Below are 25,939 nucleotides of genomic sequence, written 5' to 3' on the forward strand. Positions count from 1 at the left end.
GGAAAAAAAACAACCCCACCCTGTGGCTGCATTTCTCTTCACAGAGAAAAGCAAAGCACAACTTCCCAAGGATATTTCTGGGAATCACAGCAAGGAACCTCAGAGAAAGAAAAACCAATTCTTAATTGCTGCTCCTCTTGTTCACAAGTGGAATGCATTGTGGAAGATTGTTTACCTGAAGGGAATTGGTAATTGGATTCTGGTGTGAGTGTTTTGATTCATTGACCAATTGAATCCACATGTGTGTAACTGTGTGTGTGTGTCTGTGTCTGTGTCTGTGTGGGGGGGGGGGGGGACGGACACGGGACTGTCACCTGACAGTCACAAGATTCTGGGCAGTTGAGTGCTTGTGCAGATTCAGTTTAGATGTAGTGTAATGTAGTGTAATATAGTATAATAAAGTAATTAATTAACCTTCTGATATAATGGAGTCAGATGCATAATTTCTCCCTTTGTCAGGGTTGCCCTGCTTTTACTATACCCACCCCATTTCTGTATGTGGCAGTGACAAGATAATGTTTAAGAGCAGCAAGTGAACTTTAGTGCATTGGTAGCTGAGGCCAGAACATCAGTGCTTTTCCTGATAGTGTCTAACAGCAGAATGGAGATTTCTGGTTCTTGTGTAGATCTTGCTTGTCCCCCTCCTGACAGCCTAGATTCACAAGAGGGAGAAATAGCCCTCTTCCAGCCTTGCTATAGCCTGGCTGCCCAGTTGTACAAGCTTCTTTTAGATTTATTATTAAGTCAGCATATAGAGCAAAGTGATTATCGTCAGATTGGGTTTTGGCACCTTTGCTCAGGAAATAGTTTTATTCTGTAAATCACACTTTCCCACAGCAGTTCCCGAGCCTGAGAAGCAGAACTTTCTCTGTTGGCTTGAGTGTCCTTTTGTTCAATGTCCTAGCTCTTCTTTATTCTCCTTCCTCTCAAGGGAGTGCTTGACCCTTTCTATTCAGTTTGTATGGAATATTAAGATTTAAAGACACCAAATAATATTTGGTGAATAGTTTTCCTGTGCACATTAACAGTTAAAGGCAATTCATGGAAAAACCAGTATACATCCATGTAATCAAACCTAAGTGTGAACTATGTGGATAAAGAGTCTCAAAGACCAGTCATTTGCCTTTGGTTGCGTCTTTGTCAATCTTCTCTTCTCTTCTCTTCTCTTCTCTTCTCTTCTCTTCTCTTCTCTTCTCTTCTCTTCTCTTCTCTTCTCTTCTCTTCTCTTCTCTTCCTCTCTGCAATATTTTGTCTTATTTGCACTACTTCTTGGCCCTTTTCCTTTCTTTAGAAAGCAGTATGTGGTTCCAGGGCTTATTAATCTGTGTACCACTCTAGCTCATGCAGCTATTAAAGGTGCTTATTGTCTGCAGGCAACACACAGTAGCTTAGGAAAAATGTATGGTATTTGAGAACTAAACACCCAAAATATGTTACTTAGATTGAGTGAGTAGAGCAGTTATGATAATTTTAGTGCTGTATCATTATAACTTTTATTTTTCAGTTGTCTTGTTTTTCACTGCAGAATTCCTATTTTTTCCTCCTGTGCATGTAGTATGTTTATTTACTGTGCAGTTGCAACATTTATCACTGCTGCAGGAAAAATATGTTTACATTTCTTTACCTGTTCTTGCAGTTGAAAAGAAAGGTCAGGTTAGAAGCTTTTTGGCTCTCTAAGTAGTCTCCTGCACTGTGTTTGAGAGGGCTGTAGGCAGGGAAATCATCATCCATCTGTTGTAACCTGGATTGTGAAATTTCTCTATCTACCTTCCTGATAATTGCCTTGCTTTTGAAACCATCTATTGTCAGACCCTTTAGAACAATTGAAAAAATAAAACCTACAGACGCATGTTAAAGATGAAATAAAACCCACTGATGCATGTTAAAGATAAAATTAACTTCAATGCACATAAATGCATCCTGGACTACCCTACCTGTAGTTTCTGTTTTTTCTGTCTACAGCAATCCCTAGGTAGCCCTTCTGTGGCTCATCTTCATTCTTGAAACTTCTGCAGCAAGTCTAAAAATTGCTCTTGGAACACTGGTGTTTGATAGAGCTCTTTTGCTTAGTATCCACCAAGTCTTTCATAGTACCTTCCACCTCTTTTGTGTTGCTACTTTTTTTTACATTATTGTTTTTATAACATATTGTGGTTTGATCTCATAGATGTTTTAGTAAGATTTTTCACAAATACAGCAGAAAACATTATTAGAGTCACTGTATCCTAAAGTCTGTGTCTTGAAGGTGCTGCCTGCTGCTTGTGTTATGTAAAATAATAAATAATTTATAATGCTAACGGAAAATATCTGTTTTGGTGGACAAACATACAATGAAGTGCTTGACAGGCACTTTATTGAGACATAAAATAATGCCTTAAAAATATGGCAGAAAAATATGAGTTGTTTTTTTTTTTTTAAGTTAGGGAGCTTTTCAGTGAGTCTTTGCTTTACTCCAGAGTATTATTTACCCACTTTAGGAAATCCTTAACTGGTGGATCAGTGTGAGCCATAATGTAGGTCTGCAATATGATTCTGTGAATACTTACCTATTTTATTGAAAGCAGTTTTTCTGATGTACTGCCTTGTTGCTAATATCAGCACCTGCTCAAGTAAAGAATCACATGAAGCTTTGGATCATGTGGCTCTTTCCTCTGTGTTGTGTTTGCGAGGGTCCCAAGACAAGGGAAGAGATGAATCTGACTCCATATTCTTAGAAGGCTGATATTATTATATTATATTATATTATATTATATTATATTATATTATATTATATTATATTATATTATATTATATTATATTATATTACTATAACGAAAAGGATACATCAGAAGGCTAGAAAAGAATGAATAATAAAAACCTGTGACTGATCAGAGAGTTACTCACAGTTGGCTTTGATTGGTCATTAAGTAAAAACAATTCACATGGAACCAATCAAAGATGCACCTGTTGGTAAACAACCTCCAGACCACATTCCAAAGCAGTGAACACAGGAGAAGAGAAACCGATAATTATTATTTACATTTTTCTCTGAGGCTTCTCAACTTCCCAGGAGAAGAAATCCTGGTGAAGCGATTTTTCAGAAAATATCATGGTGACACCTCTTGTCTGTCGTAATGAAAATAATTTTGAAAGGACTAATGGATTTCATGCATCGCCTTAGAAAGCTGAAGGTCTTTCAACGTACTAATAAATGCCAGCTTTGTCCGTAGCTTTGAAGCTATGATGTGTGCATGGAATTTAAAGAACTGCATCTATATACTCAAAATGGTAATATAACATTAGTGCTGGATGCTATGAATTGATACAACTTTTGCAAATTATTTTGTTTTCAAGAAGAGACTGCTGGCTTCTATCATGTGCACTCTACCTGCTTTTCCAATTTTTATATGGGAAATGAAAAATTATGTAAACAGAAGCATGTGTCAATATTCCTCTTGTCAATGTAATTGAGTATTTCTGCAGTGAAAAATAAATTACAATCTGTTTTATGAGACAAACGTAGCAGTAACCTGCTCTTTATGGTAGTAGAACAGTGGGGCTTTGCATGATGTATGTTTTCATTGTTTGTATTAATCTGCTTGCATGTGTCTGTTGAGAGTGGGATGACTTGTCTCTGGCATCAGTTATAAAGCAATACTTTTTTTCTGCTTCTTCTGACAAATAAGTATTCTTGATGGAGTTTTTATTTTTTTCCCTTTGGCTGCTAAACCATAATTATCTGAGACAGTTTTGTGAATATGATCTATAAGTGCACACACTTCGGATTTGTGTTGTGTGCCGTTTAGTCTGCTGTATTTGCTCCTTGGTTGCACATAGTTAAAACTGCCTAAATGCTTTTTGTGTAGGTGTCCTGGGGGTGACTGTATGGTCCGGTATCCCCTGTAGTCTGCTTTTTTGTCCAGGTATAAGTTCTGTGCCTTTAAGATCGAAGGGGGGGAGCAGTGGAATTCTTTTTGCGCAGTTTTTTTTCCTTCGCATATCCTCCTCCAGGTTTGTTGCAGCTGCAGTTTCCTGTGTTGTCTGCGGTGCAGACAGAGGGAGGACAGCTGTGCTTTTTCAGCTAGTTTCTCATCTGTGAGCTGAGGCAAAAGATTTCCCAGGACTGGCTTTTTCTTCTGGAACTGTTCATCTCTGCTCCAGTCTGAAAACTCAGACCAACATCAGGAGCCCACACTGTGGCCCACAGGTGCCCAGGATCCTGCATCCCAGCTCCGGAGAGAGAAAGCTGAGCCACACCCACAGAAAAGACTCTGAATTTACCAGTTTTTCTTACAGTGAGAGGTTTTATTATTTAACATTATTAATTTTTTTTCATGCTTGTGAGTACCCTGCTTATTAAATAAACAGTTTGTTGTTTTCACTTTTTCCACTGGGATCTTTTCTGAGCTGGTGGGGGAATGTCACAGTAACAAGTGCCTGGATAAGTTGGATTCAAACCTATACAGGGGACCCTCAGCCAACCCTGTTCAATCTTAGATGTAAGCACACCACTGGGCAGAGATCTGGGCAGAGAGAGATCCCAACCAATCAGCTGTCTAAGCCCAGGAAATTCAAACCCCCTACATAAGGAGGGTCCAAACAATAAAACATGCTGTTGTCACCTAGATCTCTGAGAGTTTGTGTCATCCCTGTCTCCGACCAATGACCCCACATAACAGGGGAGGGGCTGCTGGAATCTGCTTTTTTCAAGAGGAGACACCCCTTTGGGATGTTTCCTCCTAAATTTGTCTCAAACTGGGACAAATATATTGGCACCCAATGTGGGCCTGGAGAAAGTGAAAAAAAAACTGTACAAATTAAAATGTCAGGCAAATGATAATGGAAACAAAGGTCTGTCTGAAGGGTTACCCAGAACAAGTCAGTCAACCAGATGGATCGCAACTTTGGGTGTTAAAAAAGAAAGAAGGGTAATTGTAGCAGGTGATTCCCTTCTGAGGGAGACAGAGCACCCTGTATGCCAATCAGACCTGTCTCACAAGGAAGTCTGCTGCCTCCTTGGGCCCTGGGTAGGAAGCCTCTGCAGAGGGATCTGGCCAGGCTGGATCGATGAGCTGATGCCAGCTGTATGAGGTTCAACAAGGCAAAGTGCCTGGTCCTGCACTTAGGCCACTCTTGGGGTTTTCTCTCTGGTTGGGATGATCCCAAGGTGTGTTAAAAGTCTTTTTTCCCCAACCCAGCTGTCCGAGAAGAAATCAGAAGTCTTCGGCTGTCGTTCTCAAGGTTGTTTATTTTTTCTTATCTAAAACATTTTCTGTCTGGCCTGCCAAGGTCTGTTCTGCAGGTCAGTCTGAGGCACACTCCCTACCCACGGGGCTGGTGTTGTCTTTTATACTATAAACTACATATTTTATATTTACAGTTATTTTCCAATACCTATCACCTATGTTAGACAGTGACTTTCTATTCTAAACCAATCCCAAAGTGCCACCATCACCAAGAAGATGGAGGCTAGGAAGAAGAAGGAAGAAGGACAGGACAATGTCCAAATCCCTCCATCTTGTCCCCTGGACCCCCATAGTAAAATTCTTCAAAATTTCACCTTTCACCCTGTGACAACTACTGTTATGCTACTTAAACTTTTGTGACTTGTAATTCTTCATATAAAGTTGGTACTTTGTTCCATGGGTCGAACTCAAAGCCACAGGGGTCTTTGGCTGCATGCTGGGGTCTCTGACCCCCCTGCCAGGGCTTTGAGCCATCCAGGGCATCCAGAGGGATGTCCTGGTTTTTGACAGGCCACAATAACTCCATGCAGCATTGCAGACTGGGGGAAGAGTGGCTGGACAGCTGCTTGCAGAAAAGGATCTGAGGGTGCTGGTCAAGAGCTGGCTGTACATGAGCCAACATGTGCCCGGGTGGCCAAGAAAGCCAATGCCATCCTGGCCTGTATCAGCAATAGTGTAGCCAGTAGGACCAGGGAAGAGCTTGTTGCCCTGTACTAGGCACTGGCAAGGTCATACTCAAATCCTGTGTCCAGTTTTGGGCCCCTCACTACAAGACATTGAAGTGCTGGATCAATTTCAGAGAAGGGCAACAAAGTTGGTGAAGGGTCTAGAGGTTAAGTCTTATGAGGAGCAGCTGAGGAAGCTGGGGTTGTTTAGCCTGGAGAAAACAAAGCTCAGGGTAGACCTTATCACTCTCTACAACTACCTGAAAGGAAGTGTCTCAGTTTGAGACAAGTTCTTGAAGAAACGTCCTAAAATGAACGCCTCCTCTAAAAAAAGGGAAGTTTAGGCACTCCCTCCCCCACTGATATGAAAGGAATTTCTTTAAGGAAAGTGAAAAAAATGGTTTATTTCACACATAAAGTGCCCACAGGGCACAGGAAAAAGAAAATGAATAATGTTAGATTTTAAACTTCCTCACTGCGGAGAAAGCTGGTGGATTCAGAGTTCTTTCCTTAGCTGTGGCTTGGCTTTTACCCAAGGTCTGGAGCTGGGATGAGGACTCCCTGCAGCCTCCTCACTGGGACTCATGGCGTGGGACTCATGGCAATGTTCTGGTGTTCGGACAGTTCCAGAAGAAGCCATAGAAATCACTGGAGAAGCTGTATGCAGTCCAGGGAAAACTTCTTGCCTCAGCTAACAAAAAGAAGCTAGCTAAAAGCAAAAAAAAAAAAAAAAAAAAAAAGTGCTCTGTCTCCATGCTGCAGAGACAACAGGAAAGTATGTGTGAGCTGACAAGAAACTGTACAATAGTACTAGAGTAGTACTATTAAGATGCGACTGATTAAATCTTCAAATAGGGACATTCAGAAATTTCACTTCTTAAGCTTAAATTCAAGTTTTACATAAATATGTCTTTTCCACTTAAAGGAGAAAAACAGAAAACATTTGCTTATTTGCTGTCCTTAGTTAAAATGCTTTGACCTCAATGCAATGGCTATTTTGGCTACATTTTAAAACTGATCCATTCATTAAATCATATCCAATTAAACAGAAAACAGAATGAGTCCCTACTGTCAAACTGACTGTAGTAAAAGCATATTCCAAGTCATTCTAATATTTGTAGTGTATGATTAAGTAAACAGTGAAGTTACAAGGAAAACAGTGAAGTTTGGTTTAGATTTACATTTAGAAGAAACCTAAACAGAAGTGTTTTATGATGCTTTGAGGTTTGAAATTCTTACAAGATGCTCTCTTGAGGTTTATACTAATTAAACACTTCTGAAATTAAATTATAGTATTGTATGCCTAAACCTCTTAATTTTTCTTTTAAAAATCCTTTTATTCCCTTACTTCCTCTGTTTTCACTTGTCAAGCCTTTGAAAGTCTTAAAATTCATCTAAAGAGCCAAAAGCCCTTACCTTGAGTATTTGCAAAAAAACCTAATCAAGGCTTCATTATTTGTTTTGTTATATTTGAAATTCAAAACGTATAATCTCTGTACTGTAACACAAGTGCAATGCAATTCAAAACGTGGTCCAGTATACCAAATATGTTGCTGAAATTCAGTATACTGCTTAACACTTGAACTAATATTCTAGAAGAGCCCTGTGTATCCAATGCAAATGTTCTAATAAAAAGCTTATTCCAACAGATATTTTAAAGCTATTGTTTAAAACAAAAAGTAGCACTAATTGTTAAAAATTTGACCTTTTAGCACTTCTGTCACTACACTTATGTAACTATATTTCTAGCACTCTTTCTCAGTATAAAATAGCTTTAAATTCATTATTTATAGTAGAAATTTCTAAATGCATCTTGCCTTATATTGTTTCACTATAAGCTGTCATAAAAAACTATCTCTGATAAGTTAATTTTTTTTTTTTTTGCTAAATTAAGCAATTAACTTAAGATGGGCCTCATCTTTTGAACTTATGAGTGTCCTTTTTCCTTTTTTCTTTTTTTTTCTTTTTCACTCCTTTCTGCTCTCTCACTCTTTTTTTCTTTTGATGATTACTTAGCCATTTTCCACCAAGATTTGGAATACCATTTTCTAACTATACTTGCATTTTTTGATCATTTTCATTTTTCCACTTTGCTTCTACTTCTGATACTTATTCCTTTTTCTTCTAGCTTCCTCAATTTTTTGTTGTCTTATACCTCATTCTTTAAATAGGCCAGATAGAAACTGACTCTTGGCTCCATTTTACTTGTTTTGGCTGGATAATCTCATTCAGTCACATTCATTCGGGAATTATGCTAATTCTGGAAGTCACATTTTTCTTTTAAGTCATACTTTAATTTTTCCAAAACTGTGTTTCTCTGCCACTGCTCCTTTGTAACCCAAATATACATGTTTTGTCCTGCACATTTGCAGTATTGTATAAATTCTCCTGTTATAACTAACTACAGCTTTGTGTCCTTTCTCCTTTCTTTTAATACTCCGTAAGTTCATTTGCATCTTAATTTATCAGCACTTTCTCAACTTCCCAAAGCCTATGCCATTTTCAAATTTTCTACAAAAGTCCAACACCTAGAATTCCATTGTTGCTTCTTGCTTGTTCCATATCATATGAACATATATCCCCTTCTCCCTGCCCTGTATGAATTGTTCTGCTGCTGCAGTATTTCTTATTTTGTCAAAGGTCCTTTACAGTATTCTCTGTCTACTTGATCAAATTTATTAACAGCATTTCAGATATTGCTCTGAACCATCTGTTTCTTTTGTCACAGAAAATTTGCAACTGACACATGTTGACAGAGAGGTGAGGATGTATAGTATAAAATTACAAGTAATTCTTTATTCATGGTCACGAGGTATCCCATTCAAATGGGGTACATCGAATGTGATTTCACACATGGTTCTTTTACCTTTCAAGTGTTCATATACAACATAATTTGACCAATCATTAATTAACACACACATATTATTGTTTTGCAAAGCAACTATAATTCTATGGCATCATTTTCCATCTGATTTTTTCATTATTGAGATGTGTCTGGAGTGGGTCTTTCTACAGTTACTTGTCTATGATGCCAGATAATGGGAGGGTTTCACAGAGGTGTTAGAGGGGCTAGGATGATGGCATTATTGTGATAGTCCAGGGGTATCCTTTATTCTTCAGTGTGGGGTCTGTCCTCCTTGCGATGAGCTGCAGTCCTTTAATCATTCTGACTTAACCATGACTATGTAGTATACAATGTTAACTATATATCTTAAGAATTATAGAATGGTTTGGGTTGGAAGGGACCTTAAGGATCATCTAATTCCATCCCTCCAGCAATGGGCAGGGATACCTTTCACTAGACCAAGTTGCTCAGAGCCCCATCCAACCTGGCCTTGAACACTTCCAGGATGGGGCAGCCACAGCTTCTCTGGACAATCTGTTTCAGTGCCTCACCATCCTCACAGTAAAGAATTTCTTCCTAATATCTAATCGAAACCTTCCCTCCTTCAGTTTAAATCCATTCCCCCATTTTATATCAGTACATACCCTTGTAAAAAGTCCCTCTCCAGCCATTTTTAGATCCTATTCAGGTACTGAAAGGCCACAGTAAACTCATCCTGGGGCCTTCTCCAGGCTGAATAACCCCAACTCTCTTAGCCTTTCCTAATAGGAGGGGTGTTCCATCCCTCTAATCATCTTCATGGCCCTCCACTGGACTTGCTCCAACAGGTCAGTGTGCTGGGGACCCCAGAGCGGGATGCAGTATTCCAGGTGGGGTATCACCAGACCGGAGTAGAGGGGCAGAAACACCACAATCGACCTTCTGATTTTGAAGCAGTGCAGGATACAATTGACTTTCTAGGCCACAAGTGCACATGACTGGGGCATGTCCAGCCTCTCATTCCCTGGTGTCACCCAAGTCCTTGGCAGAACTGTTCTCAATCCATTCATCCTCCAGCCTGTATTGATACCAGAGGTTGCCCAGTGCAACCAAGCAGTCCAGGTGCAGCACCTTGCACTTGGCCTTAAGTCTCATGAGATTCCCATGGGTCTACTTTTTGAGCTTGTCCAGGTCCCTCTGGATGGCATCTCATCCTTCAGGTGTGTCAACCACACCACTCAGCTTGGTGTCCTCTGCAAAGTTGCCGAGGGTACACTCAATCCCTTCATCTATGTAATTTATGAAGATATTATATAACACTGGTCCCAGTTCAGACCCCTCAGGGGCACCACATGGCACTGATGTCCATTGGGACTCTGAGCCATTGACCACTGCCCTCTGGATGTGACCATCCAACCAATTCCTTATCCACCAAACACTGCACCCATCAAATCCTTGTCTCTCCAATTTGGAGAGAAAGATATTGTTGGGAACCATGTCATAGGCTTTACAGAAGTCCAGATAGATGGCATCTGTAGCTCTTCCCTTGTCCATTGATGCAGTCACTCCATCATAGAAGGCCACTAGATTGGTCAGGCAGGACTTGCCCTTGGTGAAGCCATGCTGGCTGTCCCAAATCACTTCCCTATCCTCCATGTGCCTTAGAATAGCTTCCAGGAGGATCTCTTCCATGATCTTCCCAGGCACAGAGGTGAGGCTAACAAGTCAGTAGTTCTCAGGGTCCTCCTGGGATGAAGAAAATTCATAGAAATTAATACTATAAAGACTGGCACAGTAGTTAGGGAATGAGATTTTCCAACACTCTCTTACATTCTCTTTGAGGGTTTTTCTTCTCCTTTGTCATGTGTGGGCCATTTTATGTTAACCTTTAGGAAAATATTCTTCTTACAGTTCCTCACTATCTTCTATTTTACTTGTGAAGACATTTGTCAAACTTAATATTTTCTTATCTTTTTCATGCTATTTTAATCAATAGATGTTTCTCTTTTTTAAAATATTTAATTAGTTACTGTTTTAGGGGTACACAATAAATTGCAGATAACTACTTTTTTTCCAGATCAACATGATAACGACCCAAAAAAATGATTCATAGTAACTTTACAGTTACTACATCAACATCTTAAACTTGCAGACACAATCCAAGTTATTAAGCCCTTGCTGCTTCCTGACAATAAACAAATGGGCTAGTTTAGAGGAGATATTAAACTTGCTTTCAGTAGTTTTTTATTAAAAGCCTCAACACTCTACTTTTGTGTGTGGTTTGGTTTTTAGACTGAATCTGGCTATGCATCAGAGTCAAGTTTACGACGCCATGGCTCCATGGTGTCTCTTGTTTCTGGAGCAAGTGGATACTCTGCAACATCCACCTCTTCATTCAAGGTTAGTGAATAACATTTTTTTTAGTACTGGTGTTTAAATAACACACAAAACTGGAAAGTAAATAAGCTATGTGAAGACTTGTTCACACAATTATAGGAAAAAAAACCCCAAATAAATCTTTAGTTTACTATAAGTGTTAGTAATTCAGCATGTGATGCTGAACAGATCATACAGGAAACTTTCATGCCTCTATGCAGTTATCCCTCTAGAGTTATGGTGTCATTTTCAAATGGCAAGGAAATCCAACCTGTGGGAGGATTCATTAGTCTTTCTTAGTGTACTTCTGGCAATATCAGGGCTTCTAGATGAAAGGAAATGCTGATTCTGTGACTTGACAAATGACAACTTTCTTGGTTTCATGTTTATAAATATTTAACATTTGAAATTGGTTGGGGCAGAAGAGGAGCAGTACAAGAAAAGGGGGAGTAAAGGCTAGAATAAAGATCTTAAACTAGAACTGACTGTTTTCTGGTAAATAGGTGTAAATCTCATAGTATGTAAGATTGTGTTTTTAATAAACTTTTATTGAATGCTCTAAAGTAGCAGATGAAATCAAGATGAAAAATTGAGACCAGTGGACAAAATGAGTAAGAAAGACTTTTATATAGTTTCTTATGTTCTTCTAACATTACCAGTATTTCATAGCTGCTGATATCTGAAATTTCTTTGATGTGCTTAAAGAATTCATTCTTCATAATTGCAGAAATTTTTTATTTGTTTTTGCATTGAACTATTGCTACCCTGTAGAAGCATTTGAGCCTTTTTTTGCTTGTATTTTCAGAAGGGCCATAGCTTACGTGAGAAGCTTGCAGAAATGGAAACCTTTAGAGACATCTTGTGTAGACAAGTTGATACTTTACAGAAATACTTTGATGCCTGTGCAGATGCAGTTTCCAAAGATGAACTCCAGAGGGATAAAGGTAAAACTGTAATTGAGAACTGTTATCTCCACAGAATTTAACTTTTTACACAGTAATAGCCCTTGAAATAGTTACTATAGCATTTGATACCATATAAATGAAGTATGTATATTAAATTGTCTTTAGTAATGAGATCAATTGTAGATATTTCTGCATACACTGCTAACTATTTTCACTTCAGAAGTTGGATTCCCATAAAAATATGTTTAACTTAAATATTGACTTCTAGCTGTCAGTTGTATAAATGATCTTTTAAGCATTTGATGTTATATAACAATAATTGTTTACCCCATAACATGAATTCAAGTTTGTTTATTGCTGCGTCTCTGGCATGGTTTAACCCTAGCTGGCAACCAAGTACCATGCATCTGCTTGCTCACTTCCCCTTCTCTCCCAATGGGATGGGGAGGAGAATCAGGAAAGAAAATAGAACTCATGGGTTCAGATAAGAGCAGTTTATTTGAAACAAAGTAAAAGATAATAATAATAATAGCAATAAGAAGGAGAATGAGAGAGGGAGATATAACTCAAGAAAGACAAGTGATGCACAATACAGTTGCTCACTACCTGCTGACCAATGCCCAGCCTGTTCACAAGCTGTGATCAGCCCCTTCTTCCAGGTAACTCCCCCCAGTTTATATACTGGGCATGACATTCTATGGTGTGGAATATCCCTTTGGCCAGTTTGAGTGACCTGTCCTGTCCATGCTCCCTCACAGCCTTTTGTGCAGCTCCTCACTGGCAGAGCACGAGACACTGAAAAGTCCTTGCTTTGGGTAAGCACTACTTAGCAACAACCAAAACATCAGTGTGTTATCAACATTATTCTCATACTGAATCCAAAGCACAGCTCTGTACCAGCTACTGAGAAGAAAATGAACTCTATCCCAGCCAAAACCAGTCTTTTCTCTTTATTTTGAAAAGCAATAGGTTATTAGTTTTCAATATATTCTTTAAAAAAGGCAAAGGTTCTGCCATAATAAATGCTCCTGAGACATATTGGCTGTAGCTAGAGCACTGAGTGCACACTGGATAGACTCAGGTGTGGATGTCTACATTTCTCTGAATTGTTCTTCCCAGAGCACAGCTTGTCATATTCATGCACTCTTCTGAGGCATTAATATTCATTCCCATGTTTGTTCTGGTAGCCTGAAACTTTTGATAGTGAGAAAGCAATAGATAAGTACCATTCCACTTCTTTGACAACTTTCTAGTGTAAAAGAGTAGATGCTCAATTGTGGCTCTTTGCTTATCCAGTTGTAACACCAAGATAATGTTCTTCTTGCCATCAAATCAAGTGCTAAATTTCAACACGGAGCAAATGTTAGTCTCCTGATGGTTTCTGAAGGTAATGTTGATAGTGGTGAAAAAAAAAAAGAAGGCAGGGCGTGTGTCATGACTGTTACAGGAAAAAATCTTAAATGCTGTTTAGCCATGAAGATGCTCTTAATTCTTTTTTGCACACTAAAGAGTTGGGAAAGCTTTCTCACTCTCATAACACACACTTTCTCACATTTAGTGGTAGAAGATGATGAAGATGATTTCCCTGCGATGCGTTCTGATGGGGATTTTTTACATAACAGTAACAGCAGTAAGGAAAAATGTAAGTGTGTCAACTTTTTCACTGAATGTTTGTATGAATGGTATGATAAGCCTGATACAAGATGGGTATTTATGTTCTTTTCTAAGCAGAAAATTACAAGAGTAGCTATTTGAATGTATGCGACAGGACATTCTTATTCATGTTAAGATAATCATGAAAAGCAGTTAAGGAATTATAATCTAAGTTATTCTTAATTCACATAAATATTAATGCAAGTCTGTAAAGCTGGAATTTCTTATTTTTCTCCAAAGCAATTTCTACTACAAAAATCTGTTGAAACAGCTGCATCATTTGTTTACTGGGAACTGAGATTTGTAACAGGCAGTTCAAGTTTTTGTTGCAAGTATTATCTACTTTAGGAGTGTAGTGAAGCACAATGCTTTTCCAGTTAGGTGTGCCCCATTATGGTTTTTCTAACTTCTATGTCAATGTAAGAATTAAGTCAACATTGTTACTGAATGTCACTCATCCGAATTTTAGCACTTTTAAAAACTGTATTTTTCAGTGTTATGCTGAACAGAATTCTGATTTTTATTCTTTTCTTAAATGAGCTGGTTATAGTCATTTGTATTTGTCTTAGTTCAGGGTAAATTTGGGAGATAACTTTCAAAGGGGCTTCTCTAGAAAAGCAGATTCAATTGGCTTTTTTTTTTAATCGGTTCGGGAGAAAATATCTTTTTTGAGAAAAGTGGAAAAAAACCCTGTTTATTAAACAATAGAACTCAATATTAAACAATAAAACTTTTTGTTGCTGTAAAAAGAGATGGCAAACTCAGAAAAGTCTCTTCTTCGGGTTGCAGCTTGGCTTACTCAGTTTCTTATTAGTCTCTTTGGTGCTGGAAATGCCGCGGCTCAAGCCCAGCCCGGTGGGCTACAGGTGGATCTGCTGGTGTTCTTTTGGGTGTTTAGTCTAGAGCAGGTTTGAACAGGTCTAAGAAAAAGAAAAACCACAGTCTAGAGAACTTTTTTGTTTCAGCTAGCTAAAACTAACTAAAAACAAAGGAGACCTCTGTTTTGCTGTCTATCCGCAGACAACAACAGTCTAGCAGCAGGAATGTGGAGGAGTGAGTGCAGTGTCTGAAAACAAACTGTGCGCTTCTTCCTCCTTCACTCTCTGGAACAAGTCTTAAAGGTGTAAAACTTATTATTTAGTATAAACACAACAAGACAATTGTGGATAAAATCATCACATAGTCAACTCAGGACATTCCACCCCTTATCTCCATATTGTCAGCTTACTACTAAAACTAATATATATTCTAATTCTACAAACACATACATGATACATCTAATACACAGCTATACAAAAACAACCCTACGAATGGGTTTGTCTGTAGTCGAGGCAGGATTGATTTAAATTGTCTTCTCTAACAAACCATTGATGTGTACTACTGGGACTTTATCTATTCTGTGCAAAGGCTCAGATTGGGCAGGGCTCGCTCGGTTAGTAGAGCTTCGGGTGTTAACTAACTAGGTGGTTTTTGCCAGATGCTGTTTTTACAATTTTTGAAAAATCCTCCACCTAAGGCTTTTAAGGTGGTTTTTAACAGTCTGTTGTACTTTTTTACTTTGCCTGCAGCTGGTGCATGGTAGGGGATATGGTACACCCACTCAATGTTATGTTCTTTAGTTTAGGTGTTGATAAGGCTGTTCTTGAAATGAGTCTTATTGTTTGACTCAATCTTCTTAGGGGTACTATGTCTCTACAGGACTTGCTTTTCAAGGCCTAGCATGGTGTTACAGGTTGTAGCATGAGGTACAGGGTAGGTTTCCAACCATCCAGTGCTGGCTTTACCATTGTGAGCACATAGCGCTTGCTTTGGTGTGTTTGGGGTAGTGTGATGCAGTCAATTTGCTAGGCCTCCCCATACTTGTATTTGGACTACTGCCTACTATACTATAGGGACTTTATTCGCTTGGCTTGTTTGATGGCAGCACACGTCTTACAGTCGTGGATAACTTGTGAAATACTGTTTATGGTTAAATCCACCCTTCGGTCTTGTGCCCATTTATAGGTAGCATCTCTACTCTCATGGCCTGAGGCATCATGGGCTCATTGAGCTAGGAATAACTTTCCTTTGTGTTGTTAATCTAGGTCTATCTTTGACACTCTTATCTTTGCAGCTTGGTTTATCTGCTTATTGTTTTGGTGTTCTTCATTAGCTCTATTATTGGGGACATGGGCATCTACATGGCGGACTTTCACAGGTATCCTCCTTACTTTGGTAGCAATGACTTTTTACTCATCAGCAGCCTAAATTAGTTTTTTTCTATGCTGCTAATTAGCTTCTTTTCACTTCTCTAGCCATCTCTACAGAGCACTGGCTATCATCTATGAATCAGTGTAGAGGTAGAGCTTTGGTTACTTCTTTCTTTCAGCAATGTCTAAGGCTAGTTGAACAGCTTTGACTTCAGGAAGTTGGTTTGATTTACTTTCTCTTTCAGTGGCTTTTGTGACTTGTCATGTGGGGTTCTATACGGCTGTTTTCTACTTTCGGTTCATTTTTACAATGCGGTAAGAACTATCAGTAAAAAGAGCGTATTGTGTTTCTTTTGCTGGCAGTTGGTTATATGGTGGAGCTTCTTCAGCACATGTCACTTCTTGTTCTTCTTCATCAGTGAGACTAAAGTTCTTACGTTCTGGCTAGTTTGTAATTATTTTCAGAATTTCAGGGCGATTCAGTTTTCCAATATGGGCGTGCTGTGTTATGAGAGCAGTCTCGTGAGCATGGGACTCTTTTTGCTCAAGGACCTGGGTGCACTTGGTGGGAAATGCAGAGGGACAGGGAAACATGATGTCTACCTCAAGGTGATTTGATATTTGAGTGAGAACAGTCTGTAATGTTGAATTGTATATGTAATATGGGTTGTTGAATCACACTGACACTGTATGTTGTAAATACAATGGAGAATGAGCATGAACTGATCCAGTTACACCAGTCATGGACTAAAATAATTCAACAAACATCTTGGGAGTATTTCCAGTGACTACTAAAATAATATCTGTGCTTGTGCATAGCCATACGTATATATATGTATATAGTTGAAAGGTATGAAATCTGGGCACGATATTAATGGTATAAAATAAGGGATGGATAATATCTTGGGTACAGAAACAAGGGAGTGGAGTTTTTTATGCTGTCTTTTCAATACCACCCATGTCACCACTGGGGGGAGTGGTTTTGGAAGGGAAAAAACCAAGGCTGGAAACAGGAAGTTTTCCTTTTTATTTTTCTGGGCTTACTCTGGAGAGGATGTGGGACTGGGACTGCTGTCGCTGCTGCCACGCCTTCACTGCAGCAGACAGTGAGCCCCTGTACCCACACCACTGCTGCCACCACCCCGGAGAGAGAGCCTCTGCAGTGGGGCCCGAGCTGTGCCAGCTGGTGCAAAGTCAGCATTTCAGCAGTACAACTCATTAGGATGAACTAGCTTTCCAAGATTCTTTTTGTCCCTGCTTCATATTGTTTTCAGGCTGGGGGGAAAAAGTTAGGCTGTGAAAGCCTCCCAATATATAATTTTGTTTTTCCAAATACCACGTTGCCCCAGTCCAGGGCCAGTCACCATTCTGCCTTTGTCCGGGAAACCATGCCAGGTACCATCTTTGGGAGACATTTTTGTTTGTTTGGTGGTGAGTGTGCGTTTGTGGGTAAAACTCTTTATTTTGTACATTCTTTTATTAATATTGTGTGGGTATTGCAATTTTTCAGTACATTGGGATTCTAACTTTTAATCTCTTCTAGTGTTCCTCAATTATCAGAAGGGGTGGGGGGAAAAGGGAGCATCTTCAGTGGATTTAATTTTCTAGCTTGGTTTTAAACTAGTACAGTTCTCTAGGATCTTTGAGTGAAAGTTGTCTAGGTGTCTGCTAAGGAAGGCAGGAGCCTCCCCTGGAATGGAAAATATAAACCCCCTCCCTCCAAATTGTTACAATTTTGAAATTAAGGAGGCTCTCAGGCAAAAATATGGGAGCAGGAATAACAGTTCTTTATTAGGGAAAAAAATAAAAATAAAATAAACAATGCAATAAAAACCAACACTGACAGAGTCAGAATACAACCTGACAACCTGTTAGTCAGGGTGTTGGTAGCAGTCCAATTGAAATGGTGGCTGCGGTCTTCCTGGAGTGGCAGGTGTGGTTCTGTTGAAGCAGTGAGCCTGTAGAAGGGTGTAGTTTTCCTCTGAAGATCCAGTGGAGAAGACAGCTGCTCCTCTGGGAATCCAGTGGAAAAGGCTGGCTGTGGTCTTCCAGATCGCTGATTATATCCAGTTAGGAATGCTTGGCTCCTCCCTCTGGGTGGAGCTTCTCACAATGGGATGATGTAATTTTATCAGTCACCCAGTGAGACTCAGTGGCCCATTAACAGAAGGTATCTCCCCAGAGGGAGGATGGGTTGTGGAAGAGATAAAGAAAACTACCCAATTAACAGAAGATAACTGGCCCATCAGATAGGAATAGAATACACCCTCCATTTCCAACCTAAGACAGAAAGTTAAAAAGAGCACTATGAAGGTATTCAAATTTATTGCTCACTTTCCAGTTAGAAAATCTGGTAACTGAAACAATGATCATTTGTATAGAGGACCAAGGGAGAGCCTAGCTGATGCATATTTACCCAGTGGGATTTTAGCATCTAAGAATGTAGAATCTTGATCAGGAAGTGTTGCCATTCATCTGCTCAGGAAAATGAGTGTATTTGGGTTTAAATTATGCAATAATAAGAGCAGAAGGTGGTATTTAAGGGAACCTCTTTGACGATGGAAGGTGGTTTTGTACTAAAACTTCAAAGATGGAAATGGTACAGAGACTGAAATAAGATTTTTATATAAAACGGTGGGATTTGTATTGGATTTTAATGCTTTGAATGGAGGAAGAATATTCACCAATATTCTGCTGGAATAATGAGGTTCTTTTTAGAAGAAAACAAATTATATTGATACTATTGCTATCCACAGAATACCAACAATAGTAGGTATAAATAAATTGGTTGTGTTCCAAAGCATTTCTCTTTCATTTAGAATTAGTTTAGTGACAAAAGATTGAAGGTGGCATAAAACAGAAAAGATAAAGGAACTTTTGTTTTTCTACTTACTGTCTTTTAAAACTAGTCTTTCATTTCAGTGGAAAATATTTGATTGAACAGGTGATTTTTAGAACATCTGGAAAAGTATTACAAACAGCATCTTTTGAATAAGAAGGCACAACTTATTTATCCTAAGAAACAGATGTGTAGGAGAGAATGGCTAAAGAGCTTTTGAAGGAGGCTAAAACATGCTATGAAAAATCCATTATAAGAAAGGCAAGAGAAAACAATTAATGAATAAAGCAAAATTATTAAGAGACAGGATAATTAAAAAGAAACAACTTGAAAGATGTTGAAGTAGAAAAAATAGTAGTGCTGCATCTTTCAATTGGCTACATACAGTTTGATCTCTAGGCAAGAAGAGCAGCTGCAATGATAACACTGTTCTATTAGCTTTTAACGTAAACCTACAGAACTCCTGATACAAGATTTCATTTTGAAATTTGATGACACTGACTTTGAAACTGCAAACTCTGTATGTATCACTGCTACTTTGAGACTAGTCATTAAAGAATTACTTAGAATATATGATGACTGAAACTGTGTGGAAATATTAATGAGTTGTAGGTGAGACCTAAAGACATCCAGGAACAAAAGCTGGGTTTTTTTCCTGGAAATGAGCCCACTTTGCTGCATCTCCCTTGCAGTTTACCCTAGATTTATGACATGATTTTATACTGTTGCAGTCAGTGGTAATTTCTTCAGTGTCTCTAGCATGTTGCACACTTAAGAGAAAAATCACATGTATAAGCAGCGTAGCTGTGCTGGCAAACCTGTGCATGAACATGATCTACACCAACATGACATATTAGCCGTATAAACTGCATTTTCCCCATTGCAGCTGTTAGGGAGAGCTCATTATTGCTTTTGAAAGAGACTGATCTTCCTTTCTTTCACTCCCATTGTCTTTACCTTTTTAGGAAGTATTCTTGATTAACAGGAAACAAAAAGATAAGCTGTGTTCTACCATAGTATGTATGTTTTCTGAGGTATTTGAAGTAGTGCGTGGTATGAAAATATCTGTTTGAAAAAGTTTGATTCCTTCTGGAAGAAGGGCATGTAAAACCTCTGGAGACTTGAACCATTACTTAAGATCATGTGATACTTGCTTTCTGTTCCTTATGAGTAAATATTGTAGTCTACTATTAGAGAACAGCAATTGCATTTCTCTTCTCTACAAGAACTGAGATGCTTGAAAGCTCTGCTTTTTACCCTTGCAGATTGATATTGCAAAAATTTACACAAATAATTATTTTTACTCTTTAAACTGCAACAGTGGCACATTGACAAACTGACAGACCAGGAAAAGAAAGCAATGTCCAAGTGGGTGATAAGTCATCAGGTTGCCCCATGCCATAGCAGGAGTTACTTTAACTTGCTTGGCTCAGCTTCAACATGAGTGTTACTTCTGCTTTCTAATATTTTCTGACATTATTGTGTAGTGTTTGATTTCATATTCTGTCAACCTACATACAAGTTTGACATAGACTAGGTACTTTTTTGTCATGCATTTTAAGTGACTTGTTTAAATAGCCTTAGTAACAAATGGCCTGGTTGACAGCAAGAAGTAGTTGTTGGAACTACCAAACACCACAGTACTTGGATAATTCAACATATTTGATACTTTTATATCATACCTTTTTATGTTGTGGTTTTTAAATCTATAGTTACCTGCTAAAAGCAGCCTTGAAATGCTACCATTGGTGTTTCATTGCATTTTGAAATAGTTTCTTTCTTAGTGCTGTATTGCATATATTTTAAGGCTGCTCTGTATTAATTAGTCCCCACTTCAAGCTGTCAAACTGCTATTGTTACAAAGTATTCCCACTGCCTCCACCTACATGATTTGCAGAGTAATACAGCATAACAAGCAGACTTGAAATACAGTATAGCAAGATGAAGCTGAAGGGGTGTGTTTTTCTTTTTAAATCTTTCCTTATCCAGCGAATAGTGGAAAATTATTAGCACTTCTGTTTTTTATTTTTAAATTAAATTTCTAGCCAATCTGTTTTCTTCAAACAGTGATAATATAAAGCATGCATGTAAAATGCTTGTTTGAGTTGAAGGCAGTTATCAATGAAAAATTCATGTTTTGTTCTAGTGTTTCCATATGTGACACCCAAAGGAATTAATGGCATAGACTTTAAAGGAGAAGCTATAACTTTCAAGGCAACTACTGCTGGAATCCTTGCTACACTCTCTCATTGTATTGAACTCATGGTAAAACATGAAGAAAGCTGGCAAAAAAGACTAGAAAAGGTAAGATGATTTTCCTTCAACTTTTGTTGAAAAAAATGTTTCTTCAGCTTAAAATTGAAATTTTACATTAGTTGGTTTAAACTTTATGATTCCATGTATTACTTTTATTTTTATGTACAGCACTTGTTAATTTTAGATGCTTTCATTATTTATTACTCATTTAACATGTTAAAACCAATTCTGATTGTTGGTGATACAGTAACATTACTCATCATATCTTTTCTTTTCCCAGCCCTTCTTCAGATAGTATTCCTATATTTTTAATACTATAAAGATCCTGATAGCATTCTACAGTAATAAGTATATTGCTTGCAGCCCTCTAAGAGAGATCTGATTATATATGCTTGCAAAATAATGTGAAAATCTCTGAAATGTTTTGATACTAAATGGTGATGTCCCCATTTAGGGCAAATTTGGGAGAAAACCTCCAAAGGGGTTCCTCTAGAAAGCAGATTCAAGTGGCCCCTCCCCCAACTGGCTCAGGAAATATTTCCTTGGAGAAAAGTGGAAAAAACTGTTTATTTAACAGGCAAAACATTCACCAGCACACAAAAAAAAATTTTAAAAAATAAAAAAAAAAAAGAAAAAAGGAACAATATTAAACAATAAAACCTCTCACCGCTCCAAAGAGATGACAAACTCAGAAAGTCCTTTTCATGGGTTGCAGCTTGGCCCACCCAGTCTGTTTTCAGTCCCTCTGGTGCTGGAAATGTCGCAGCCCAGGCCTGGCTCGGTGGGCCACAGGTGCAAGCTGCTGGTGCTCTTCTGGGTTTTCAGTCCAGAGCAGGTTTAAACAGTTCCAAGAAAAAGAAAAACCACAGTCCAGGGAACTTCTCTGCCTCAGCTAGCTAAAAACTAACTAAAAAGCAAAGGAGAACTCTCTCTCACTGTCGGTGCTGCAGACAACAGAGTCCAGGAGAAGGATGTGGGGGAGCAAGTGCAGTTTCTGATAACAAACTCTGCACTTCTTCTCTCCCCCCACCTTCGCTCTTGGAACCAGTCTTAAAAGTGCAAAACTTATTTCTGGGTTAAACAGACAAATGGGGATACAAGCATCATAAAGTCACCCCAGGACAGGTGACAGAACTGAGAACAACCACTTCTAACTTTAAAGGTCTAAGATACAGGGTTTTTCACTTGCCTTTAGGAGACTAACGAGATTAATTTAAGTAATGTTTTATACCAATTGGTTAATTTTTGGGGTGGGGCTGGGCTGATATTTTAATATGTTATTCTTATGGCAGTGATAGTTCATGGTAAGCCTACTCAAGCACTATAACAACTTGAAAGGAGCAGTGTCTTCTCTCTTCAGATGAGATGTGCTAGAAACATGGCTAGGTTGTACTTCAGGCTTTGATTTCTAGAATTCTGCCATCACTGGCTGGTGTCCTGTACAGTCTTTTAGCCATTGTTGTCTTGTTTTTAATTTAACATATTTCCATATGGTGTATATCACATTTCAAATCTAGCTCAATATGTGTTAGTGGTACACAATTCAAAGAATGAAGTTATTCAGACAAAATACAACCATGTTTGAATCCTTGCCCGTGTCTCCTGGATCTTTGTCTGTATGTCAGACATGGTCCTATCTAACTGTATTGTGACTTCTGTCAACATTTACTTGATTGCATCATCTAGGTAGTTCAAGGAATTATAGCAGACCTAAGACTTGAAGCTTGTTCATAGGATTGTAGGGTAATTTAGGTTAGAAGAGACCATCTCTAGTACAACCTCCTGCTTAAAGGAAGGACAGTTTGAATCAGATCGGGTTGATAATGGATTTATCAAGTCTGATTTCTAATCTCTAAGGCTGAAGACTGCAGAGCAATTCTGAGCATTCTGTTCTGATGCTCAGCTGCTGTTATATATCCCCTTGGAGCAGCTCTTATTCCAGTATCTGCCTACTGTTTTTCCTCTTCCTACTATAGACCACTGTGAAGAGTCTGGCTCAGTTTGTTGACGACCTCCTTGGAGGTATTGGAAGGCTACTATTAAGTCCCCCCACAGAAGCCTTCTCTAGTCCAGGCTGAGCAAACACAGTTCACTCTTGTTGATCACAGTTTACTTACAGCATGGATGAAATTATTTTTTTCTTGTCAGTAGGTTAGTGTATGTTATTTCAGAATAATATGTTAGTATAGAATTTGGTTTAGATTAGTTGTCATATTTTTCTTCTTCTGTGGACTAACTTTAAAGCACTTGTTTTCAGCTCTAAGCAGTTAAAAATTTAAACTTAAAATTCACTTTCACTCATACAGAATCACAGAATCATTTAGGTTGGAAAAGACCTTTAAGATCATTGAGTCCAACCTTCGAGTGATCACCACCTTGTCAACTAGACCATGGCATGAAGTGCCACATCCAGTTGTTTCTTGAACACCAGGGATGGTAATTCCACCACATCCCTGGGCATTCCATTCCATCATTAACAACCCTTTTCATGAAGAAATTCTTCCTGAGGTCCAACCTGAACCTTTCCTGGTGCAACTATGTCCTCTTGTCCTGTCACTAGTTGCCTGGGAGAAGAGGCCAACCCCCACCTGGCTACAACCTCCTTTCAGGTAGTTGTAGAGAGTGATAAGGTCACCCCCAAGCCTCCTTTTCTCCAGGTTAAGCTCCTTCAGCCTCTCATCATCAGACTTGTGCTCCAGACCCTTTACCAGCTCTGTTGCCCTTCTCTGGACTTGCTCCAGCATCTCAATGTCCTTGTAGTGAGGGGCCCATAACTGGACATAGCAGTTGAGGTGTGGCCTCACCAGGGCCAAGTACAGGAAGACAACTACTTCCCTGGTCCTGCTGGCCACACTATTGTTAATACAAGCCAGGATGGCATTGGCTTTCTTGGCCACTTGGGCACATGCTGGCTCATGTTCAGCTGTTGTTGACCAGCATTCCCAGATCCTTTTTTGTGCTGGAAAGTTTTCAGACACTCTTTCTCAAGACCGTAGCACTACATGAGATTGCTGTGGCCTAAATACAGAACCCAACACTTGGTCTTGTTGAATCTCATACCATTGGCCTCAGCCCATCAATCCAGCCTGTCCAGATTCCTCTGTAGAGCCTTCCTACCCTTCAGCAGATCAACACTCCCAGCCCAACGTGGGTGAAATCTGAACTTACTGAGGGTGCACTTGATCTGCTCTTCCAGATCATCAATAAAGATATTAAAGAGGACTGGTCCCAATACTGAGCTTTGGGAAACCCCACTAGTGACTAGCTGCCAACCGCATGTGACACCATTTACCATTACACTCAGGGCCTGGACACCCAGCCAGTTTTTAACCCAATGAAGAGTGTACCTGTCCCTGCCATGGGCTGCCAACTTTTCCAGCAGAATTCCATGGGAGACAGTATCAAAGACTTTGCACAAGTCCAGGTAGACAACATCTACAGCCTTCTTCTCATCCACTAGGTGGGTCACCTGGTCATAAAAGGAAAACAAGTTGATCAGGCAGGACCTGCCTTTCCTAAACCCATCCTGGCTAGGTCTGATCCCTTGGTTGTCCTCTATATGCCATATGATCGCATTCAAGATTATCTGTTCCATAACCTTGCCAGACATTGAGGTCAGGGTGACAGGCCTGTAGTCACCCAAATCCTCCTTCTGACCCTTCTTGTGAATGGGTATCTGTCCTGGTTTAGGGCAAGTTTGGGAGATAACTTTCAAAGGGGCTTCTCTACAAAAGCAGATTCAATTGCTTCTCTCCCCTCTAACCGGTTCGGGAGAAAATATCTCCTTGGAGAAAAAGTGGAAAGAAACTTGTTTATTAAACAATAGAAACCAAACAATATTAAACAATAAAACTTCTCACTGCTCAAAAAAAAAGCAAACTGAGAACAGTCCCCTCCCCGGGTTGCAGCTCGGCTTACTCAGTCTTTGATCAGTCTCTCTGGTGCTGGAAACGCCGCAGCCCAGGCCCGGCTAGGGGGGCTACAGGTGGAGCTGCCGGTGCTCTTTTGAGTGTTCAGTCTAGAGCAGGCTTGAACAGGTCCAAGCAAAAAGGAAAAAAATCGCAGTCTAGGGAACTTCTTTGCCTCAGCTAGCTAAGACTAACTAAAAGCAAAAAAAAAAGGGAAAAAGGAGCTCTGTCCAGCTGTCTGTCCATCCGCAGACAACACAGTCCAGGAGCAGGAATGTGGAGGAGTGAGAGCAGTTTGAAAACAAACTGCGCGCTTCTTCCTTCTCCTCTTCACTGTCTGGAAGAGAGTCTTAAAGGTGTAAAACTTATTATTTAGTATAAACAGAACAAGACGATTGGGGATAAAAGCATCATATAGTTAACCCAGGACAGTATCACATTGGCTAACCTCCAGTCATCTGGGACCTCCCCAGTGAGCCAGGACTGATGATAAATGATGGACACTGGCTTGGAGAGCTCTTCTGACAGCTCCTTCAGCACCCTCAGATGAATTCCATCCGGTCCCATAGACTTGTGAGTGCCTTAAGTGGCTCAGCAGGTTGCTAACTGCTTCCTCCTGGATTACAAGGGGGCTATTCTGCTCCCCATCCCTGTCTACCAGCTCAGGGTGGCAGTTGTCCTAAAGATAACTGGTTTTGCTGTTGAAGACTGAGGCAAAGAAGGTGTTAAATACCTCAGCCTTTTCATCATCCTTGGTGACTATATCCCCCCCATGTACAATAAAAGGATGGAGAATTTCCTTGGTGCTCTTTTTGTTGTTAATGTATTTATGAAAACCTTTTTTATTATCTTTCACAGAAGTAGCCAGATTGAGTTCCGGCTGAGTTTTTGCTTTTCTTATTTTCTCTCTATGTAACCTAATGACATCCTTGTACTCTTCCTGAGTTGCCTGCCCTTCTTCCAAATGTCATAAACCTTCTTTCTTCCCTGAGTTCCTGTAAAAGATCCCTGTTCAGCAAGGCTGGTCTTCCCTTACAGCTCATCTTTCGGCACATAGGGACAGACTGCTCCTGAACCTTTAATATTTCCTTCTTAAAGT

At 39.4% G+C, this 25,939-nt stretch overlaps 1 protein-coding gene across 8 annotated transcripts in view; it reads left to right on the forward strand.

Moving 5' to 3' along the window:
- LOC135289145 (ceramide transfer protein-like) overlaps nucleotides 1-25,939 on the forward strand; it is a 179,271-nt gene that overhangs the window by 113,338 nt on the left and 39,994 nt on the right. For 7 of the 8 annotated variants that reach the window (XR_010351942.1, XM_064402545.1, XM_064402548.1 and 4 more), the window contains 4 exons: nucleotides 11,007-11,114; nucleotides 11,896-12,034; nucleotides 13,554-13,637; nucleotides 20,823-20,980. Coding sequence is in view for 7 of the 8 variants with exons in the window: in XM_064402545.1 (XP_064258615.1) it covers nucleotides 11,007-11,114; nucleotides 11,896-12,034; nucleotides 13,554-13,637; nucleotides 20,823-20,980 (489 nt within the window). In the remaining variant the exon portion in view is untranslated. The remainder of the gene's footprint in view (nucleotides 1-11,006; nucleotides 11,115-11,895; nucleotides 12,035-13,553; nucleotides 13,638-20,822; nucleotides 20,981-25,939) is intronic. The other variant, XM_064402547.1, reaches the window with a different exon arrangement.

Source organism: Passer domesticus, chromosome W (assembly GCF_036417665.1).
Source record: "Passer domesticus isolate bPasDom1 chromosome W, bPasDom1.hap1, whole genome shotgun sequence".
In the NCBI taxonomy this organism is placed as follows: domain Eukaryota; kingdom Metazoa; phylum Chordata; class Aves; order Passeriformes; family Passeridae; genus Passer; species Passer domesticus.